Source organism: Myotis nattereri, assembly GCF_964212035.1.
Source record: "Myotis nattereri genome assembly, chromosome: 4".
NCBI lineage: Eukaryota > Metazoa > Chordata > Mammalia > Chiroptera > Vespertilionidae > Myotis > Myotis nattereri.
In genome coordinates this window covers 64,690,403-64,714,640 of record NC_138079.1, presented here as the reverse complement: position 1 = coordinate 64,714,640, position 24,238 = coordinate 64,690,403, and the positions used below count along the sequence as shown (strand labels likewise).

General features: G+C 37.8%; 1 protein-coding gene across 1 annotated transcript in view; it reads left to right on the top strand.

The window, feature by feature from the left end:
- The window catches only part of TMEM232 (transmembrane protein 232), a 174,947-nt gene that overhangs the window by 56,882 nt on the left and 93,827 nt on the right, over positions 1-24,238 (top strand). Inside the window, exons 9-11 of the mRNA XM_081090175.1 lie at positions 6,436-6,559; positions 7,876-8,125; positions 11,380-11,558. Coding sequence (XP_080946301.1) covers positions 6,436-6,559; positions 7,876-8,125; positions 11,380-11,558 — 553 coding nt within the window. The remainder of the gene's footprint in view (positions 1-6,435; positions 6,560-7,875; positions 8,126-11,379; positions 11,559-24,238) is intronic.

Below are 24,238 nucleotides of genomic sequence, written 5' to 3'. Positions count from 1 at the left end.
CAGCCCCTGCCCCCCCTTCCCTCTGGCCATCACCACACTGTTGTCTGTGTCTGTGTGTCATGCATATATATTCTTTGGCTAATCCCTTCACCTTCTTTTATCTAGTATCTCCCTTCCTAGTGAGGCTACCATCTTTAAATAGGAAAATCAAAATGCAAATAGAATATATGTGTGGCGAGCGGCTACAGCGTTTGGACAGGTTCAAGCCTCAGACTAATGAGAGGGCATGGTCCTCTCATGGCAAAGCCACGTACAGGTCCCGGCTTTGAGGGCAAAGCCCTCGCAGCACAATTATAGCCAAAGGCTATGGTGGTAAGATTGACCTTATGGTCCGAACCTGTGCTCACAGCTGGCTGAGTGATGTAGGCTGATAGAATTCTCAGGTGCATGTAATTAAGTAGATTTGAAACTTGAGAGAACATTGTAAACATCTTGACCACTCCCTTGCTTTGCCTCCTGGGATCTGACTATAAAATAAAAACTCGGCTTGAAGGCACTGTCTCTCCATCTAAGAACAGTGTCCCACCTGGCCCTAACTGTCTTATCTTGTCTGTCTTCTTTAATCCTTCACCACCCCTCCCCCCACTCCCCCCTCAGGTTCACCACTGATCATGCTGGACATGGTTCAATATGTTATATCAATGATATAGAATATAATTTTAATAAATATGTGTTAATATAGAGCTGCTAAATGTAAGAAAAGTTAGAGAGTTTTATTGGTGCAAATTATGTTGATTCTTTCAGACCAATCTTATTATAGAAAACAAATTGTAGGGGAATCAAACACAATTTATTTTCAAACTACAAACAACTAGCGCTACTCTAGCTCTTGGAAGACTCTAGCTTGGATTTAAAAACAAGTTATATTTTAACATAAAAAAGTAAATATTGTATGACTTTGCCAAATTTATTTTCAAAGTATTCTAATCATTACCATGTAAACAGGTTCAAATAAGTGCTGAAATACTAAAAGTGGCTGATTAAGAATATCTGATTAAGGAATTGTTAAGTCAAGGAATTGTTCCTTTAACCAATTTTCAGTTTTATTATATTGCATCAACATTGATCTAATTTACTTTGTTAATGATTTGTCTTTAAGGCAGTTCTTTTTTTTAAACTTAGTATTTTATAGATTTGGGTGTGTTGAATTTAATACAAAACTTTTTACTTTACAAATGAAGAAACTGAGACTAGGCTTATTAGGCTTTCTAGTGGCTGGAGCCAGATTTTACGGGTCCCAGTGTGGCACTCTTCTTAGCCCATCATCCCACTGCCATTCTGGCTGCATTACTAAGGAGAGAACTGCTCTGGGGCACCTTGTTGCTGAAACCTGATTTCTTTTTTCTGGGAGGGCGTTGTGGAAATCAATTGAGGGAGGGCATGGAAATATTTGGACAATGCTGAATAAACAGAGGGGTAAACTGAAAGATGGCAAAACAGAGTGACTGTTTATAAGAGAAAGGACAAGATACTTGTTTTAAAAAGCACTGACAGTTTTGATCCTATTTCGTGTATTTACTGTTTTTTTAAGAAAATGATTTGATCTTTTCTTAAAAAACAGATGACTCTTGAAACAAAAATAACCCACTGACATTAGGAGATTAATGTCTTTTTAAGTGAACAGTTTGACTAACTTTTCCATTAGTCAAATATTCTGTTAGTTATACTAACATTAAAATATTAAAAAATAACTTTTATTCTTACAAAGTATTTATGTTATTTATGTAATAGCCTAAACTGCTTTTAAAAAGTAAAGAGATCAACCAAAGGACTTGTATGCCCACGTATAAGCATAACCAATGGACACAAGACACTGAGGGGTAAGGGAGGCCAGGGGAAGGTTAAGGGGAGAAAAAAAAAAGGAGACATATATAATACTCTTTGTAATACTTTAAGCAATAAAACAATTTTAAAAAAGTAATTATTCTAGATAAAACAAAACAAACTGTGATATAATTATCAAAATCAAATCAGAAATGCCTTTACATGGTCTCACATACTCCTAAGATTGGGAACATGTGATAATGAAGAAATTGAACTGAGTATGCTTAAAATGAAATAGAAATGTTGGGGCATCAGACCTTGATAGTAAATTAAGACTTTGTCAGAATTTTCTGGACCAGATAGCCTTAGAATTGTGATATGTGGCAGAAGATATCTTTGGTTTAGTACCTGAAGTTGAAGGCTAAGTGAGTATTAACAGGAGCAATTTTATTTTACATGTAAAATACTATGTAAAAAAAGTACCATAGTGATGAATAAATGTTCAGAGATTTAAAATGCAGAGGGAGACCATTCAACTGATCGATTAGAAGAAATGTTATTAATATTGACAAAAATTGCTGGTGTCCATACAGGTGAGTGGTTCTCCTCTGCCCATTTCTGCCCTCAGTGGGTATCCCATCATGCATGTGCCTGCCAGACTTCTCTTAACCCCTTTTGTAAAGATCACACAACTCAAACGGAAAGAAATGGAAGCATGTGGTTTCAGCTAAGCCTGAATCCATGAAATGGCTCAAAGGAGGACTCAGAATTAGAGCAACCTCTGCTCTATGGGGGTTGGGGGGGGGGGTGGGAACAAGGAAAGGAAGTGCACCGAAGACAATAAATTATAAACCAGGGTGAAGAAGTAGAGAAAAGGAGAATCCATGAGCCCCTCCCAGCTGCCATACACCAACCCTTTACCTTGGAAGTTTAGCAGCCCTGAACTGCAGATAAGCAGCTTGCTATAAAGCAGATTTCCATTTAATATGGTTACACTTTATATAACGCTTCATCCTCTCAATGCTCCATCTTGTGGTTTGGCCTTTTATAAACTGCCCTATTTGCTCTGGTGAGATAGCTCAAGCCAGTACAAAGGGCTTTCTAATCCAACATGAAAATAATGAATTGGTTTATAATTGAATTATTAGCCAATGAAGATTGCTGAGAAGTGCAGCATGGCATTTCAGTAGAGCAGTATAAAATAAAATTATATCTCCAAAAGCAAAATAGCCGATTTAATGCGCCCCATGCATGTATTCCAAAATAAGCTTGACAATTTAAAATTATATTGACATAGTGAGTGTTTTTCAGATGTACAGTATTTGTGTTTGCATCGACATGAATCGATCAAAGAATCAACTGCTTTGCATGGGCAAGAAGCCTTTTACTTCTGGCTAGATAACTGATATCCACATTGTCTTTATGATCCTCAGTGATTATTATGTTTATGTGACAGTCTAACAGCATTCAAACAAAGTTTTCATTAATAATGTTTCTCATTATTCATGAGGTGAGATGCCAATGTAGGTCCACTTTTCTAATTTATTTCCTGGATTTCTTATTGATCCTTTGATCCTCTGAGCTAAATATAAACATTTAGTCTCTATCTAGGGTAAATATATCAATTATGCTTTGCTGCATTATAGTACAGTGAAAAAAATTCAACCTTAGATCAGAAGACCTGAGTTTTAGTCTTGTTTTTTGCTGCCTAATTTTGAATGTCACATAACCCCTCTGAACAGTCTGTTTAGCAGTTAAATAGAAATAATAGTCACCCCAAAGGGCTTTGGGGGTATTTTAATAAGATAAGTAATATGAAAATACTTTTGATACACTCATCATCCCATAATATTTCATTTCCTGCTAGTTCATATCTGAATTAATTTTTTTTCCAGATAGAGTCCTGCCTAAAGAATTTCCATCTCAGTACCTGACACATGTCTTCTGCTCAAGTTAACCAAATTAGACAGCTTACCCACTACATTTCAGAACTGTCCCCTACTCTCAACTGCCACTGTCACAATCTTGGTTTGGGCCATTATTGTCTCATGACTCTTGAAGCTTATTAATTGATTTCTTTGCCTTAATTTTTCTTCTCCATAATCTGTCAGACTCTGCTGCCAGGGCTGCAACATAAATGTGATTATACCATTCTCCTACTTAAAATTATTTAATAAGAACTATTTTTCCTGGCACAGGGGTTGCAGCCCAAATTAGGGTCTCACAACTTGACACAATTTTAACAAAAGAACAAGAGTTCCTGCTGCTGTAATTAATTACTACCAACACAGTCAGAGAAGTGCCTGGTAGAGCTGAATGGAAGAAAACAATCAGTGGCCTACCTATGCCTTCTCTGACGAGGCAGAAGTCACCGCCTATATTCTCCACATTCTTCTCTGGAGCTTCAAAAATGAAATTCTGTAAGCAGGAGAAAGAATCCTTTTAGCAGACATGCTAAAGCCTGGCTTTTCATATAGTCCATCTCTTCTGGGTATCAAAAATCAAGCACTGGCAAAATAAATACAGTCTTTAAAGTAGTTTTCCTAAATGTTCACAGTCAAGAATGAAATGCTAACTGCCCTCTTCTCCATGTTCAATGAAGATTGAGACTAATCTATAGATGTAAAGAGCCAGGGTCCATAACATCCACAACAACCTAAGGTTCCACCGAACACCCGAAGTCATGGCACAGCCACCCAGCACTGACTGCTGAGGGGGCTGTGGATCAGACCCAGAGAAAGGCCTGCAGAGACAGAGGCAGGGTCTGATCCACAGCCTCCATGGCAGCTGTTGATCAGCAGTTGCCTCTCTCTTTCTCTCTGGGCTTTACCAGCATCCACACCTCTGTTTCTCTCTGGGCCTCCGCCGCTGCTGATCAGCTCTGCCTCTTTGATCAGGCCCAGAGATAGGCCTGGAGATGCTGACTGGCATAGAAGCTGACCAATCAGAACAAAATCTGGGTGAAGTGCCTGTGGCTGCCTAGCAGGCAGAGCTTTTGATGCTGACTGGCATAGAAAACGACCAATCAGAACCTAATCTGTGTGAGCTAGGAAGTCAGAACCTAAGGTGTGGGCTGAGGAGGGGTTTTAAGGGCAACAGCTGTTTGGTGTAAGGTGTAAGAAAGCGGTTCAATTTTTTAATGACCAGTTTGGCAGTACAGTGCATATGGCTGGCTATCAGTCCAGATATAGGGGTTATGTATTTTTGTCTGCCAAGAGCATCTCCTCCTGCTGAAAAAGGCTTTTCCCTCCATTTAAGCAATCCTATCCTATATAATCTATCTATACTACTAAAAGGGTACTATGCTAATTAGACTGGGTCAACCGGCCATCTTCCAGACGTCCAACTTCCTTCCGGACAAAGTCATGGTGGTGGGGGCCAATGCAGAGGCAGTTAGGGGCAATCAGGCCGGCAGGGGAGGGCAGTTGGAGGTGAGATCAGGCTGGCAGGGGAGGGCAAGTAGGGGCGATCAGGCAGGCAGGCAGGTGAGTGGTTAGGAGCCAGCGGTCCCAGATTGCGAGAGGGTTGTCCGATTGGAGAGGGTGTAGGCTGGACTGAGGGAACCCCCCTCTCCCCTGTGCATGAATTTCGTGCACTGGGCCACTAGTCCTATATAATAAAACCCTAATATGCAAATCGACCAAATGGCGGAACAACCAGTCGCAATGATGCACACCGACCACCAGGGGTAGACGCTTAACGCAGGAGCTGTCCCCTAGTGTCAGTGCATTCCCATAGGGGGAGCGCTGCTCAGCCAGAAGCTGGGCTCAAGGCTGGCTAGCACAGCGGTGGTGATGGGAGCCTTGCCCACTTCTGCAGCAGTGCTAAGGGTATCCGATTGATGGCTTAGGGGCTTAGGCATACTCCCCTCAAGAGGACGCAGCCCAGGCTGAGGGACCCCTGCCTCCAAGTGCACACATTTGTGTACCAGGCCTCTAGTTTATTTATATCAGTCCTCCCCTTTCTGGCCTCTAAATCTAAATTTGAGTTTCTCTTTCTTTTTTTAAAAATATACTTCTTATTGACTTCAGAGGGGAAAGAAAGGGAGAGTGAAATAGCAACATCAATGATGAGAGAGAATCATTGATTGGCTGCCTCCTGGGGATCGAACCCCCAACCCCAGCATATGCACTGACTGGGGATCAAACTGTGACTTCCTGGTTCATAGGTCAATGCTCAACCACTGAGCCATGCCAGCCAGGCTAAACCTGAGTTTCTGATAAAATTATGGTTAAATCATTATTTAAAATGTCTATCTCCTCCTTATAGAATGATTTATGTATTTATGTATTAAATTTATTTTTGGATCATATTTATAAAATTATGTTAATTTATTATAATGTATCTAGTTTTTCTACTCATTGTCAGCTATTTAACAGTATTTTCAATTCCTAAGTTCTTAAGTACTATTCATTTCTAGGTTGGCTAAAATGTGACTCTTTCCTGCAGATTTTTATCATAAACAGTATGAACCAATATTTGTTTTTTTGTAATTATAATTTATTGGTAGATGAATATTATATTTGTGAAGCAATACTAGTCTTTATTGAAAGTAATGTATCTTGCAATCCAGGGTATTCCTCTTTTCCTCTCTTCTGGCCAAATACTTTTTTTTTTCATTAAAAACTTTATTGTACATTAAAGTCTGTTTTTTGTTAATAACATTTTTAGGATGGATTCTGCACTGGCTTTGTTGGTCCTTGGGGAGGCTGCCAAATTAAACATGGCCTGCTTGAAAACTCTAATGGACATAATGAGAGATTTTCTTTTAACCATTATGTCTGTTCAGAATCAGGTAACAGTATATTTATTAATTTTGGTGTGCAAAAAAGACAAATAGAAACAAAAAAAAATTGGTACTGTTTAAATTGTATACCATATTATGGCTTATAATGAGCATAACTTTGAAATAGTAATTTTAATTACATATAGAATTAAATTCTTATTTACCATATATCCCAGTATGGATTGATAGATATAGATGTAGAAAGAAATAGAGCTATAGAAATAGATATGTCTTGACACATACACACACACATACATGAGAGGGACTTTAAATTTTATTAAACTTGAAATCATATGGTTATATATGATTTAGTTTCCCCTTTAAAAATATTTAAAACATTTTTTGTTGTAGTTAATCCTCACCTTAGGATGTTTTCCACTGATTTTTAGGGAGAGTGGAAGAGAGAGGGAAAGACAGAGAGAAACATCAGTGTGAGAGGAACACATTGATTGGTTGCCTCCTGTGAGCCCTGACCAGGGAGGAGCCTGCAACCAAGGTACGTGCACTTGACATGAATCAAACCTGGGACCCTTTGGTCCGCAGGCCGATCCTCTATCCACTGAGCAAAACCAGCTGGGACTCTAAAACATTTTTATTAAAATTTCCATTTTAGTGGGGATGTGATCATTTAATCATTATTGTTAAGCATTGAGTTTGTTTATAATTAATCACAGTTAATTACAAATGATGTTAAACAGATTCTCATATATAAAATCTTTATTTTCATTTATGACTATTTCTTTAGAATAGCTTAATAAATTACACTTTTACATTCTTAGGGTAGATGTCCAAATTTCTTTCCAGAAAATATGTTTCTTCCTTTCCTATGAAAAATGTGTAAAAGTGCCATGGTTGGGTTTTTTTTTTTTTTTTTTTTTTTTTCTGATATGACTCAATTTCCTTTCTGAGCAAGGTCAGATTAATGTATCTTAAATTATCTTAAGATTTGATAAGCACACACTCCAGAGAATCTTGTCTATTCAGGACTAAAATTTAGAATTGAGCTTTACATAAAAATATTCTTTTAAAATATGATATGGACAATAGTATCTCATTGGATTAATTTATATTCCATTGATTACTAATGAAGTTGAAAAGTTGTTCTGCATATACTAGTTAGCTGCTTGTATTTTATATTCTTTGAATTAGATTTTATGCATTCTATCCATATAAAATCTGCCTCTTAATAAGTACATTTAGAAATATTAGATTATATTCTTTTAACAACTCTATAAAATTTGAAGTCATTTCTTATAAATACAGTATATTGTTCTTGTTATAACAGAATATGTTTGGATTATCTAATAGCTATTTCCTTATTTTAGAAAGAAAATGGCTCTGTTGATTTTTCCTGGGCCTGGATTATTGTCTCCATCTATATAACAATTCTTACGGAAATTTGTTTGTATGCAGCCATTTCTAATTTGAGAAAAACTGCTTTTATTGGTTTCTGTGACTGTAAAAGTTCAAAAAAATATATTTTACCATTGGACAAATCAGAAGAACAGCCAGAACTGAGGGAAACAAGTTTTTTAGGCCTTTTGGACTATTTCTCTTCAAAAATGTCAGATAATTGTAAGTAAATTATTTTTGGATTTGATAAGAAATATTTAAAAAATGTCTTCCTTTCACAAAATGTTAGCATTTTAAAGTTGGAAATAATTTTAAGTTCAGTAGGGCTTTCTATAAATTTAGGAATATTTTATAAAATGGAAATTTTTGATCAATAATTTAAAAACAACTGAAATATAGAGTCAGTTGATTTATGATTCAAATTATATTCCTTGAAAACAAAAGTTGATCTGGGCAAACTTATGAAATGTGCATAAGTTTGTTTTTTTCTTTTTCACATAAGGACTTCTCATCTATCTTCTCTAAGCATCGACTGTTTCTCTTGTTCTTTTCCCACCCAGAAAATTTCTCTTCAACATATCACATAATTTAGTACATTCTTCACATATGTGATCTCATACTCTATCAAAATATACAAGTTTGGTGTCTCAAGACTAAAGGTTGTTTTGCTACTGTTGTTTATGGGGGCTATAAAAATAAAAAACTTTTATTTTTAAAATGGTACTATAGGGACAATATACATTCAAAAGTGTCCTTTTAGGTTGACTAAAACTTTTCTTTATGAGTATGGTTGTAGTAGGTGTTATTATGGCCTGTTATGTATATGACTCTCACTTCCATTAAATTATGAGATAATTAAGACTGGAGAATCATGTCTGAATTATATTTATATTTAGCCCAGCATATAGTATAGTATTTGGCATATAGTAGGTGATCAATTAGTCATAGTGGATTTATTATGTAATTAAACAAATTACTAAATTTAAAATATAATTACAAGATTTTTGCTTCTCTTCACTATCATAATATTCTAGGCCCAAAGACCTTGCATCATCTATCCCCTATGCTGGGTACAGTTTTCCCCATTTCCTTGGATGGTTAACTAGTTTTCATCAGATCTTAGCTTGAATATCATCTTCTCATGGTGGTCTTTCTCTCTATGTCCATAGTAGTTTTCTTCTCCTAGTCATTGTTGGTCACATTACCATCTTCTATTATTTTTTTAAAAACTCATTATGAACTGATATTGTTCTGTTTACTTTCTTAACTAGATATTGTGTCCTGAAAGCAATAACATTGTCTTTTTCTTTTTTAAAAATATATATTTTTTATTGATTTCAGAGAGGAAGGGAGGGGGAGAGAGAAATAGAAACATCAATGATGAGAGATATTGATTGGCTGCCTCCTGCACATCCCTACTGGGGATCAAGCCAGCAACCTGGACACGTGCCCTGACCAGGAATCGAATGGGACAGGCAAGTTGAAAATCTTTCACATGTGTTCAATCACTAGAACCACAATGGCTGGGAAACTGTTTTTTTTTTGGAATATAGGACAGTGGTTGCCACATAGCATTGACTTATTAAATACTTGTTAAATGTCTGGCTTGCTGACTGGTTCTTGTTCATTGGTTTCTTGGCATTGATCTAGTTCCTTCCACTTTACATCATGGCATTTCATAAAGACAATGTTTTAAACAACATCTTACATTCAAGTTACCTTTCAGTAATACATTTGAATTTGTGGTGTCAAATTAGATTTGTCAAAATTATAAAGGCTGTATGTATTTATTTATATTCATTTATATAAATAGAAATATTCATATTTTATAATCACTGTATATGTGAAATGTAAACATCTAGACTGGAAATTAAAGACTTCCAAGGAGTTCATACACCAAAATATAGCTACAACAAAAAGAATCATAATATTGGTTTTCAAACATCACCGTTTCTTAATAAATTTTCAAGATTTATTAAGAATTTTATTTTGGTTGAGCTTTGTTTCTGTCTGCTTAGCTGCAAAGAGACACATTTTCTCTCAGTATATTTAAAGTGACATCTTTGATAGCTGCCACAGGGTCACTCAAAGCAGAACAGAAGAGTGCCTTATGCTACAGCTTGGTCCCTGGTTGAGGAGTTTCATAGCAGGCATGCTTCTAGGCAAATGTCTAGCTGTGCATGTTAGAATGCACTGTTCCTTTTATGACAGCTGTAACACATCCCATCTGTTTTAGAAGGTTTTTTCTTCTTCGTTGTCAGTCAATTGGATGCAATAGATTCTTTCACCAAATATTATTCATAATCAACAGGTGAACTGCTCACTTTTAAAATCAATGGCATTTTAATTTTTTTTTGAGTTTTGAGAACAGTTCTCAGAATATATTTTATGGGCTCATCACTGGTCTTGTGGAGTCTAAAAGCAAATCATATTCAGTTCAATGATTCAAATATTGTAGGCTTATAAAATATTGTTTCTCCATAAAAAGTAATTTAAAGTATATTAAGGAAAGTGGTTTGGATATATTTTTATTAATCATTCGTTTTAATGTAAAGAATTTGGAAGCTTATAAATAAATTTATAAATTGATTAAAGTCCACAGCATTTTTACTTATCGTATTGTTCAAAAACTATTTTTTTATTTCAGAGTTTCATAATTCCTCAGTTATTAAATACTCGTTATTTCTTTATTCATATTTAGTTCGTCTTATTTTTTCTAGTTAAAAATCCATACTTTCATTTTGCTATTTTATTTGAAAATTAGCTATAATTTTATGACAAGCTACATGACACTAAAAATTAGATTTCCCTCACACTCTACCATGTCACAGTTTCCAAATAATATTTGTCTTCTTTCTTCCCAGTTAGGCTCTTCTACCTAATTCCATTTACGCAAGTGATTTCATTATTATTTCAATTTTCTGAGCTTAAAAATGTATTTTTTCTTTACACTTCATTCCTTCCTTTTCCCTCAGAAGCCTTCTCAGATCTTCTCCACAATGTCTTAAGTTTCTCCTTTAATCTCCAATCTTCTGCTGCTCATCACAGTAAAGAGATGGAATAGCCCATAAAACTCTGTTTATTGCTTGAATAGATATAACATTTCTTTGAACAAATATAACATTACTCTTTTGCTCAAACATCTACCATTTAATCTGATTCCATTTATTTTTAGTTGTTTTACCTTACCCATTTCTAATATGAACTCTCCACTTCAGCTCAATTTGAGATCCTCTTTATATTCCTCTAGAAGAGGTTAGAAGAGGGAGGAAAGATAGAGAGAAATATTGATGTGAGAGAAACACATCGATTGGTTGCCTCCTGCATGAGCCCCTACCAGGGCCTGGGCCAGAGAGAAGCCTGCAACTGAGGTATGCGTCCACGATCAGAATTGAACCCAGGACCCTTCAGTCTGTAGGCCAATGCTCTATCCACTGAGCCAAACTGACTAGGGCAGAATATTTCTTTTTAAACAGGTGATGAAGTCATATGGATTGGATACTACGAGTTAGTGTACAACCTGGTGAAAATGTCATGGGAACTTCGAGGAGATGAGGAACAGGATGGACTTAGAAACGTTATATGGCAAACATTACAGAAAACAAAGAATCATGAAAAAGATGAGCGGATCCATAATGCACTAAATATAGCTGAGGTAAGATAAACACTGGGGGGTAAATGGGTGTTTCTACCTAAGGAGAAAGGAATGTCCACATTCAGTGAGCATCAGTGACACAGTTGAGAACATGATTTTTAAATTTTAATGCTGAACTATTTTTAGTTAAAGATAAGAGGGTAGGCAATCTTCTGATTAAATAGTTTGAAGAGAGGAGTTGATTTTTAGGAAGAGTAATTGTGCTTCTTAGGGCTTGTGCCTTTGAGAAACATTTACCATGCATTCCAATTGCGAAGGTTAACCAGGGTCTGTGCCTAATTTTCCAGCTTCCTTATTAGTAGTGAATTAATTCACTCTCAAAAGAGTCTCCATTTGGATAATAAATTATTTAGTTTTCTTATTTATATGTATGTATTTTTTCTTTCCAGCATTAGACAATATAAATTGCAAATCTGGACTCACTAACAATAAGTTAATTTTCTTTAAAGTTAAAAATGTATTGTACAAGTTCTTGTTTTTTTTCTAGTTCTATTTGAATGACATCGAAGAAAATCATTATGAAATGAGATATTTATTTTTCATAAAATACAAATATTATTTTCTAGTGATGCTTTATTCATATGGTAGCCTATATTTCAAAACTATGCCAAACAATATTTTTCTTCTCTGTGTCTTACTTTGAGCCAGGGTAATTTGTTTGTTATCTTTACACACGCTTTTCTCCCCAATGTCACTAAATATTTCTGGTTCTTTCTAGCTTTCACAGATGCAATTAATCTAATGCTCTTAATGCTCTGTTTTCTAATAATTATTATGGGTATGAATTAATGTTGAATGAGCAGAACAAACAAGGAATCCACTCTGCCTATTGATCATCAAAGCCTATGGATGGGTTGTTGGCTATACAGAGTAGCTACATTCTAGATTTTTAGCAGAAAACAAAATATTTAACTCTGATTTTTAATCGTAAGTCTGATTTGGAATATGAAAGACTGTGGGGACTCTGTTTAGAGTGTGCCAGATGGTCAAGGCCACTCTAGGCCTGGGACCCATAATCAGAATGTTCAAGGCTAAGATACCATACACAGATCCAAGGACCATGTGCAGGTGTACAGCGATCTCTTCTGTAGCCAGAATGAATGATGTGACTATTGGCATGTGGCCTTCTTTGTCGAAGGAGTATAATACCGTCATTGACCAGCCAAAGGGAGGAGGAGAGAGCTCAGATGAAGCTGGAGAGCTGGAGCTAGGAGAGAAGCTCGGAGGTAGTTACTATGTGAGGCTACAGAGAGCAGCCAGTGTGCTGGGCATGAGAGACAGGAGAAGCTGCTGAGCCAAAAAGGCTAGAGAAGCTGCTGAGGCAGAGAGCTTAGGTGCCACTATGATGTGAGGTGGTGAGTCTAGGGGGCAGCATGCGGCTGCTCAGATAATAGCTGTGGGTACAGAGACTAATGCCGCTTTGTGTGAAAGATGTACATGTTAACCAGCCGGTATCTGGCCACCTGCCTGTACAGGACTTGCTGTGAAGGAGTTGTTTTGTCTGACGACTATATGGCCTCTGCAATAAAGACTCATTCTTATATACCCACAGCCTCTCATGGCTTCTCTGTCTAAGATCCAGCATCCTAGGAGTTCCAGCCCTAGGCAGGAACTTGGACTAGGTTCCCTACAGTTAGTACAGTGGGCAGGGTTTGAGAGGACCTGCCCCAGTATAGTTGGGAAGAATTTAGAGGAATATATGGACTCAGAGCAACTCAGAGCAGGAGTGCTGAGCAGTGCTCTAGCTGTGCTCTGACAAAGACTATCCGTTTTTTCCCCTCTAGATTTTAAAATTTTTTTTTTTCATGGAAAAAGATAATCAGAGAGCTATCTACTTGGACTACATTGTTTTGGATTTCATGGACTTTCCTTTATGCAACTGTGCTTCAGCTTGTCCCTTGGTTTTAAATTGAGGAGCACAGAAAGAAATAGAAATAAAGACAGTTATTGTACCTATTACAGAGATGACCACGATATCACCCAATATCACCTTTTTAGGATTTAGGAAATAAATCCTCCTCAGTTTCATGTACTCTTCAAACTTTATTACTGATTTTGTATAAGCGATTTGCTGGAGCTTAAAAAAATGATTCAAAGTTTTGACCAGTTTCTAACAGAAAAAGAGAACGCTATGTATTCATTTCACTCAGTCTTACTGTTTTCTTTTTGCCTGTTTTTCTGTTTTCATGACATTTTCAATTATTTATAGTATTTCCTGCTTTTTTAAAATCTATTTTTATATGCCACTTCACATCTCAAATGGATTATTCTGTAAGTAAATAAACCAACTCAAATTTTTCATTTCCACAATTAGGATTCTATTTATATGGATATTTCCAGGGCTAATAATTTGGTATAAGGTAGTCTTTTCTTCTTCAAAATTTTAGTAAATATCTATAGATAACTACATTTGATATTCATAAATCAGTTAATCAGACATAGCAAATATTTTTTAGAAGCTAGATCCAAGTAAAGCTGTTGCAGCTCAGGAAGTTGAAGATGGAAATGAACACTGGTGGGTGGGCAAGGAATGGAGCACAGAGGTAGAGCCAGCATTACTGGGTGAGGGACTGCTTAAGGTTGTGGAACAGGAAGAAGAGTCTAAGGAAGATTCATGGGCCTGTTCTGGCTGGAGGGCTCCACCTACTCCCTGAAGAACTGCCCTTGAGCTCCAGTACTCTATCCAGTTGCAGAAATGAATTTAATGTCAGCTACATTGAGAGTGGTGATCAGTTCTTGGCTTGGTGCTTTGGGTAGCCAAGGTCAAAAGTAGGAAAAACACCTTTTACTGATTGTGTGTGTGTGCAGGGCAGGGGGCTCTGTTCCCTGAAACAATGAGCTTCCTCAGCAGACTGAGCATTTAACTAGTGATTGTCTGCAACATCTATGTAGTGTTGGCTGGGATGGGTCTAAACCTGTTGGAGAAATATCAAGCAACTAACTAGTCAGCTGGCGAAGAATTAATTCCTATGTCATATCCTTGCCTCTAGGCCACAAGTCTACAAAATTGCTAAGTGGCAGAGTTTTCTGAATCCTTGCCTTTGGTTCCCTGCAATCCAGAAGCTGGTTAATATTGACTTCCATCTAATTACTTCAGTATTTAGTTGGCAGAGTTGTTCTTTTTATATTTTTAATTTTCCTAGTTACCTTATGCCCTAAGGGAATGCTAATTAATAGAAAAGCCCAGGCTTTCCCAGATTCAAGGTTACATTCTTTCTCCTCACCCCACTCCATGTGTGTTGTGAGAATTGCACAGCAGATTCATCACTCAAATTTTATGTGCCTTCGTTCCCTTAGCTGTACAGTGGGCATAATTCTATGAACTCTATTATTCCCTTTATAGATATAGAGTAATTGATTGGCTGCCTCCTGTACACCCCCGACTGGGGATTGAGCTCACAACCTGGGCATGTGCCCTTGACTGGAATTGAACCATGACCTCCTGGTTCATAGGTCAACGTTCAACCACTGAGCAACACTGGCTGGGCTCTTACTCATTTTTTTATTTTCTAGTGACCATCCCAGTGCCTGACAATTAGTAGGTATTCAGTAAGTGTTTGCCAAGATACTTTCAATAATCACCAATGGAGGATGTGAGGAGAAAGATTAAAAGAAAAAAATTGAGTTACTTGCGTCTGATGACAAGAACCCAAGCACAGAACAGGGTGGGCTAAGTGGGGTGGCAGGGAGGGTCTACACAGTCCTGACTCCTGGGTTTCTTCTTTCAAACCCTAGTAAATTCAGGCAACTGTAACATGAGGTATAGTATGAGCTTTGGGTTATAAAGACTGAGTTTAAATTTTAGATTCTTTTAAGCACTTTAATAAGGAAGTAAAATATTCTCTGTGTGTCTGTACATGTGTGTGTGATTATTTATACACTCTTTCTCCTCTACAACTGTGAATTCTTTTGTATCTCACAAATATTGGTTGAATGAATAAATAAATACATTATAAGTTCATTTTATAACCATTGGTAAGGTGTGCATCTCTCTCATAGATAGTCTCTCTCTGTCTTTTCATGTATAAAATGGGGTGATAATTCCTTAGCCAAATTCCTAAGAGCAATTCTTGATTATCCTCTCTCATAGCTCATAGTCAACCCATGAACAAGCTCTAAAAATCCCAGCTCCAATTTCATCTCCATCCCTCCATCTTCACTATCATCATATCCCAGCTGAGTCTTTTCATCCTCTGGACAGCTGCAAAGCTTCCTAATTCATTTTCTTACTTCTATTCTTGCTTCTTATATCTATTCACTGAAGAGCAGCAAGATTGATTCTGTAAAATAGAAATCAAATTATAGCACTACCTGGCTTACAACCCTCTAATGCTCTAGCATTGAACTTGGAATGGAATAAAAATTCCTGATCTTGGTTTACTCAGCTCCTACTAATACCTTCAGCCTTGTCTCCTCTCATTCTCCACTCCCTAGCCACACTGGCTTTTTTTCCTGTTCTTTGAACCCACCATGCTTATACTCAACTTAAGACCTTTGTCCTAGCCATGACCTCTGACTGGAATGTCCTGATTTTCACATGGCTGTCTCTTGTCATTCAGATTTTGCCCTGAATGGCACATCAGAGACACCTTCCACAGTAACCTGATCTAAAGCAACACGTTCTATCTTTATCACACATTTTAGTGATCTTCAGAGATCTGTTCATAGCCTTGTATTTTTATCTTATTTATTTATTCTCTGTTGTCTTTCTCTCTTGCCAGAATGTAATTTCATGGATTAAAAAGTAGCTTGTGTGATTCATGGTGATGTCCACAGTATCTAAATCAGTTCTAATGATCCAGGAACCTGTCATAAATAAACAGAAAAGTACCTACATCATAGTGCAGTTTTGACAATTCAATGAGATAATTTATGTAAAGCACTTAGCCCAGGGTCTGACACATAAATAACATGCCATAATGTAGTTTTTCTAATCATTCACGACCTTGCTTTAAATAAAAATTCCCACTTCTGAGCTTCTGTTTTCACATCAGTTCTATCAAACCTAATGGGAGCTAGGATGTGGGGGTCCCCAAGCAGAACTGACTTGTTTCTGCTTTTGATGTTTGGGGGATGGTACTGACCAAAGTTGTTACCTATGAAGGAAGGGAACAGAAGGATATGAGTCAAGATTATGCTCAGCTACAGCCACAAAAACAAGGAAAAGCAGTGACTTAAGCAGGTAAGGGGTATTTATTGCTCACCTAGCAAGACCTAAAGAGGGTACCTATTGAATATTTGGCTGAGTACTGATTAGCCCCCACATGTGAGGAAACTAGCTGGTGTGAGGGAAGGAATCACCCAAAGGATTAGAGGTATCAGTGCTTCTTGCTCACATGGGGCTGGGAATAGTGCCTGTTCACACCAGCCAAATAAGAGAACCTCTGATTTATGAGGCATTGGTGTGAGTACACAGGAGGATCTTGTCTCATAACTGGGGGTAATTAATCTAAGACTGAGAATTGCCTTGTTCTGCCTAACAAATAATAAAAGCAAGATCTGAAAAGCTGGAACCTTCCCAAGGAATTGAACTGTGTCTCATAGCAAAGCTCAAGAATATCTATAGAAATACAGAGACATTCAACGCCCAACAAGCCATAATTCACAATGCCTAGCATCCAACTGAAAATTAATAGGCAGGACAATATGACTGATACTGAAGAGAATAATTGATTAATCAGAATTGACCCAGAATGGACACAGATATTGCAGTTATCATACAAGGAGATTAAAATAGTTATAACTATATTCAAAATATTCAAAATTTAGGTAGACAGTTTAAAAAACATAGATGGGATTAACAGATTAGATGTGGCAGAAGAAGTGATTAGTGGACTTCAAGATATAGCAACAGAAACCATTAAAAATTAAAGTATGAAAATTTTAAAATATTAATAGGGCATTAATGAGCTATGGGATGAATTCAGTCAGATATATGTGCAATTAGATTTCCCAAAGAGGGAGCAGAAAAATATTTGAACAAGGTTTTCAGAGCCAAGATTTCAGAGCTAGTTTTCATAGGAAAATGTACTGGAAACAAATTACAATAACTATGGGTAGGAGACTTGCTTCAATCATTCACATCTATCTGCCAACAAGTATATATTTTATAGATCAATGAGCCCACATAGAGTCAAGAGCAGGGCAGAGAAGCACAGCACCAGATGACGCTGACTTTTCAGGGTGAGCTTGTTTATATCTGCCCTCACCAAATGGTACACTTCCCTCTTGACCATCTCATTCTGCAGAAATAGGACATTTCCATGTAGTGGTTGGGCCACTGGTTTGATCCTTTCTTCACTTGTATTTATGATTCTCTGTTAGTTATAGTACAAAACACAGACAACAATTCAGCCTTTCTGTGTCCTCTCCTGGTTTTCTGCTATAATACCAGCTGCCCATATTAGATATCCGTGTAAGGGATACCCTAGATTTACAATGACTTTTGCTTCTCTAAGGCTGTTCTGTTGTTGAGAATAGGCTGGGCTTTGCTATAATAAACAAAGCCTTAAATTCTAAAGGATCAACACATAAAAACTGATTTATTGTTCACCCCAAATCCACTGCAGGTCAATCAGCTCACTGGGGTCGTTTCTTCCAGTGTCACTCAGGGATCCTGTCTGCTTCCTTTTTGGGGCCATTTCAATAGGTACATTTAGAGTTGCCACTGCAGGGGGAGAGAGAGATGAAGAGTTTGGCAGAGACTCTTACTGCCTCAGCTTGGAAGTGACATATGTAACTTTACTCTTAGTCTATTGACCAGCACTGGTCACTGCAACGGGGCTGGAAATGTTGACTTTTATGTTCCAGATGGGGCTGGGGGTGGGGTGAGTGGTGGGAGGGAGAACTAGATATAGATGATGCTACAGTTTCAAACAGAGAAACAGAGCAGCATTTCCTAAATGATGTACATGGAATACAGGTATTTTAGATGTCAATAAGTTAGAATTCTATTTTTTAAAAGAGTATGTAATATAGCAGGTGCTTGTGACCACCATGCCACACCTCTTTCATCCTCGTGACTTCAGCACCGTGGTGGTAGATAGCTCCATATTCCATTGCCAGTATCCCATATTGAGTCACGGAATCTCTCCAGTCTGCTTTTCCAAAGCTGGAGAAGGCTTAACTGATGAACTCAATAGTACACAAAGGTTAAAGTCCCTTAGAGCAACTCCCAAACAATAAGGGATTGAGTCAGTGTATGAATGCTGAATCTTTTCTATCCTCAAGCACGGCAACTCTGTAGGCATTCTACATGTTTCTTTAGAGAGTTCTTAGCAAAACTAAATCCCGATTGTTCATAGCGGTAATGAGTTCATTAATACCTCTTGATTGTCTTTCTTTCCTAACTTGCCTCACTTTTCCCATCCCCTCACTTTTGTTTTCTGAAATTGTCTCTCAACAAACTAACTGTACTCAAGTCCTTATCTTAGGTCACCTTTGAGAGAAAAACTAAAATATATGATAAAATAAATTTGGAAACTCTTCACTTAACTATACTTAAACATGTTTTCTTTGTTACAGGAATTTAAGAGTTTTAATATGCTAATGTTGATCATGGCTCTTCAAGAGGGGATAAAGAAATTCGTGCTTCCCAAACTTGAACTGTAAACTTTTATCCCAAGGCAACTTGCAGAACTAGCACTTCCTGAAACTCATGTTAGGGATGCTCTCGTGTTAGGGATGCTTGATCTAAAGTTTTTGCAACTTCTCTTACTTAAAAAACACACACGATATTTTATTGATTTTTAGCATGAAAGGGAGAGAGAGAGAGAGAGAGAGAGAGAGAGAGAGAGAGAGAGAGAGAGGTGGAAGTGAAACATCAATCAACTGCCTCCTGCACACCCCAACCAGGGACTGAACCCACAACAGGGGCATGTGCCTTGGCAGGGAATTGAACCATCAACCTTTAGGTGCATGGGATGATTCCCACCCAACTGAGCCACACCAGCCAGGCCAACTTCTCTTATATTTGAATAAGAAAAATATATATTTAAAATATTAAAGGTGCTTAAGAGTAGATAGGAGAGTGAAAAGGATTTTAAAATGTATCAAAATACAAGTACCTCATTTTGTACCACCATCAAGAAAAAAATGGCTACAGTGCTGGTACTTAACTCCAAGAAGATGTCCAGTGGCAGGTCCGAAGAGGAGAAATTAAATGGCTAGACAGTCCATGGAAAACTTCCTGCAACTTCCATTGGAAGATGGAACAATGTGCTCCTTAGTTGAAAAGAGCAAACTCCTCTCACTGCACCACCCACCTCTCCCCTCTAATTACTGTGCTGGATGGTGAAATTAAACCCAGCAGGTAGGCAGCTCCTATACAGGTTTCTGGAGCTATCTCATGCTCTGGTTATTTGTGTCAGCCTGCAGAGGCTGATTAGCATAATTAATCTTATCTTGTGATTACCCTGAGGAGGAAGTTCTGAATGCCCAGGTGGGATGTGGTGAATGAGTGACTATGTCTATCTCCAAGTGACAAAGAAGCACAGGATGGAGAAGTTTGAGAACCAGAGCTAGAGTCATTTGGGGGAGCTTGGAACTAGGGATAGGGGAAAAGAGCAGAGGAGGGGCAATTTGCACAGGTCAAGGCTCATGGGCCAGGATGTGCCCACACATCTGTATACAGCTGTGGAGTTCCATATCTCCTCTCTTTGCTAGAAGCTCGCTGAGAACCAGGTCTTTGTCTTCTATATTCCTCTCATCACTTAGTTCAGTGATGGACCTCCTGTTAGTTTTGGGCAGAGTAAGATATCTATAATAATAAAAGGGTAATATGCTAATTAGACCAGACAGCCAAACAACCTTCTAGATGTCCTTCCGGATGAAGCTGGGGCTGTGAGAGCCGTGGCTTCAAGGGTCAAGCCCCTTGCACGAATTTAGTGCATTGAGCCTCTAGTTTAAGATAAGATGGGAAAAGCAAATAGAAGAATAGGATGGAATCAGATTGAGAAATGAAAGTACTATATTAGAAAAGATGGAGGAAGATAGATGGTTAGGGAGACAGATGGTTAAGTAGATGGAAAGATGGACTGGTGTGTGGCACCAACCATGTGCCAGGCTCTGTGCTATAAAATGGCTTTCATATGCTTTATATAGAGCATCTTGTTCAATCATCACAACCCACGACACCCATTGGCTCTCAACTTAAAAGGTGCATAAGAATCACTAATAATACTTGTTAAAATGAAAATTGCATGTAAAGAGATTTTAGTTTTATAATCTTCTCATAGGAGCTAGGAAGCTACATCATTAATAAGTAGCCAGGTGGTTTCCATGCAGTTGGTCCTAGGAGCTCACCTTGAAAAATGCCATTTACTGAATAAATGAATGAGTGGATGGTTGGATGAATAAATAAACATACCCTTTGAGGCAGTTATTCTAGGAATCATTTGGAAAGGTAGAGACTGAGGAGCAGAGCAATTGAGTACTTATTCGTCTCTCACTGTTAGTAATTGAGGACATCTGTATCTGCCCTCCCTACTGTAGGAGACATTTAGAGAAGGTTATATAAGAGACTGTCCATGCTTTTCAACGCATTTTCTTAGAGTAGTAAAGGGCAGAGGCTCAAGGTGGATGTATCCAATTTGAAGAATTTCTACCCTTATTCATTCAACCAATATTTTAAGCACACACTCCATGCCAGGCATGGAGGTTGTACTAATGAACAAAAACAACAACAAAAGGACAGCCTTTTTGGAGTTTAAAGTCTAGAATAGATAGACATGAATAATCTCACAAATACAACCTTATAAACTGCTCCAAATATTTTTTTTTAAATAAATGCCCTGTTTATGGTGTTAACAGAAGCTAAGAGTCAGGGAAGGGTTCTTATTTGCGTTGTTGTGTTAAGTATGAGTCTGAATTAATCAAATGAACAGAGTAGGAAGAAGAATACTCCTGGCAGTGGAAAAGCATATGCAGAACTCTGGGGGTTGAGGGAGCAAAGGACTTGAGAAACTGAAAGGCTATGAATCAGGGTGGAGTATCCATAGAGCTGCATTTGGGGGGAACCAGAACATGGACAAGGCACATCTTCAGCTAAGAAGGATGGAGCTCCAACCATGGTTTGGGGATGGAGAAAGGCAAAACTATTTGGAGGCAGTGTTATATGCAGGAGAAATGAAATCAGAGAAGGAGACTCTCAGAGGTGAGAAGCTGTTCTGGAACATAAGGAGGCCTAAGGAGAAAGATTTTGAAGATTAGCTTGTAAATGAAGTGAGGGTATTAGAGACCTGCTTTCTTTGATGCCAGTACAAAATCCAGGAGCTTAATGGGGTCCTGTGGGACCCTGTGGGATTAAACAAGCCTGCTTTTTCTCCTCCACCCCAGAGCCTGAAGGCCACATTGACTAATTCGTCAACACATGACTACTTCTATGGCTTTGAAGACAATGACTAGCTCTGTTCCCATTTTCATGACGTTTTTGGAGAAGTGGGAGAGACTCTCAATTAAATAATCACAAATATGATCAGTGTGATGAATAAATGGTATAGGTAGCTATATTTCTGATAGTCTGAGAAGTCAGTAGTTGGTGGTTGTTGCCTTGGGGACATTTAAAATAAGACCTAAAGAATGAGAGAGGATTAGGTGGGTGAACAGTGGCTGGTAGGGTGGTCTAGGACAACTGAATGTGGGAAATACATAAATGCACAGATCTTGTGATGGGAGGAACTATAAACAGTATAAGAAATGGACAGAGGGTATGTGTGTGGCTACAGAGAAGAGGTCCATTGAGAGAATAAACCAAACAGTTCACCAAGGTTTGGACTATGTGGGGTTTTCAGCCATGGTCCAGTGAGTCACTCTCTCCCACGGGAAACAGGTGAATACAGAGAGATTTACACCAGACAATGGCAACAGCTGAACATTTTAATTCTCTAGGGTGCTATATCTCAGAGGAGCATAGGACAGGAATTCTTGTTCCAACCAGAGTCTGGGTCTCACTTCGAGGGAAAGTACCCAATAGCTATGAGAGGAAAGAAAGTACACAGGTGACACACTATGTGACTCAGAAAGTCATGTCCCCTTCCTGAATCCCACCTCCTCCTCTAGCCACCAAGAATTTGGGCCCAACACTTCGTAAGAATTTGTTGAATCTTTGGAGATAAATAGACTCACTTTCCCGCCATGAGCTTTGTCTAGAGTGGAGCTATTATCTTTCCCCTTTAAAAGGTCTCTTGAAATACAAGAACATCATTTAAAAGTGAGGTCTTGCTGTAGATGGATATGTTCCAGTAATAGATGAGAAGGGGAATAAAACCACATCCATTTAAAATCTGACAGAGGACCAGGGAGAATAAAACCCTCTTGGTTTAATGACAGGACTAAATGGGGTTCTGTTTCAAGTTGCCATTGAGTTTCTGAGTTCTTTAGAAGGAAGATAAAACAATCTCAAAAAGAATGATGTATATAACGGATTAATTTCCAGAGCACTCACAGATGCCATTTATGTTGCAAATCTTCCTTCCTGAATTGTTTTCAATTTTCAATTGAGGGGTTATTTTAAAGCAAATAGATGAACCTGGTGAAAGGGAGAAAAAGAGTGAGGAGAGAGTGTCGGAAAGAGGGGGAGAGGAGCAAGGTTTTTGTTTGTTTTTTTTTGAGAGGAGCAATGTTTTTGGAGAGGAGCAAGGTTTGTAGCCGAAACTCCATTCCTTTTATGCTTAATTTCTCTGAGGAAAATAGTCATAATTATTTCATATTTTAAAGTCTACCTTAAGGGAGTTAATAATGGTACTATAGAATAAGTTAAACAACTAAACATCACACATGAATAAGACAAAGAAAAACAATTTCAAAAGACTGAGCACATTAAAAAAAAAAGAATGAGCACATTTTGTCTATAGGTTTGATGTATGAGAGCAAATATTCTGAATTTATTAAAACTATATTTTCTTGTCTGAAATAGTCTGAACACTTTCTATATTAGTTATCTTTACAGGTGTGTCTAATTTTACAATAAAACATGAGCATGATAAACTCAAGATCTTTTCTTTTTGTGGCACTATCATGGCAACAGTATTACAGTAATAAAACTACAGAGGTTAGTTATTTATCCTTAAACATCCTTAGTTTTCTCTTAATAATTTACTAATTTCTAAACCCATTGAACCTCCATATTATTGCTCTGTGATACCTCCTTGGGCAATACATTTTATAGTATGAACTAGCTAGAAGCTTTCTTTCTTTCTTTTTTTTTTTTAAATATATTTTATTGATTTTCCACAGAGAGGAAGGGAGAGAGATAGTTAGAAACATCGATGAGAGAGAAACATCGACCAGCTGCCTCCTGCACATCCCCCACTGGGGACGTGCCTGCAACCCAGGTACATGCCCTTGACCGGAATCGAACCTAGGACCCTTCAGTCCGCAGGCCGACGCTCTATCCACTGAGCCAAACCGGTTTCGGCTAGAAGCTTTCTTATACAGGATAAAAACTGTCAGTCTTTAGGTGATGCCTCATTGCTCAACATGAATGGAGACTATCAAAAAAAAAAAAAATCTATACAGCGAAGGCTTGTGCCCCATATGCTGTGATCTCAAATCAAATATGTATCCACTCTTATTTAAGTTAATGAAAATGACTGTTTATAGCACAACCTTTACTTTTTTCCTTTCCTAACACCTTGGTCCCTGAACATCTCATCATGTAAAGTAATATTTCCTACACAGAG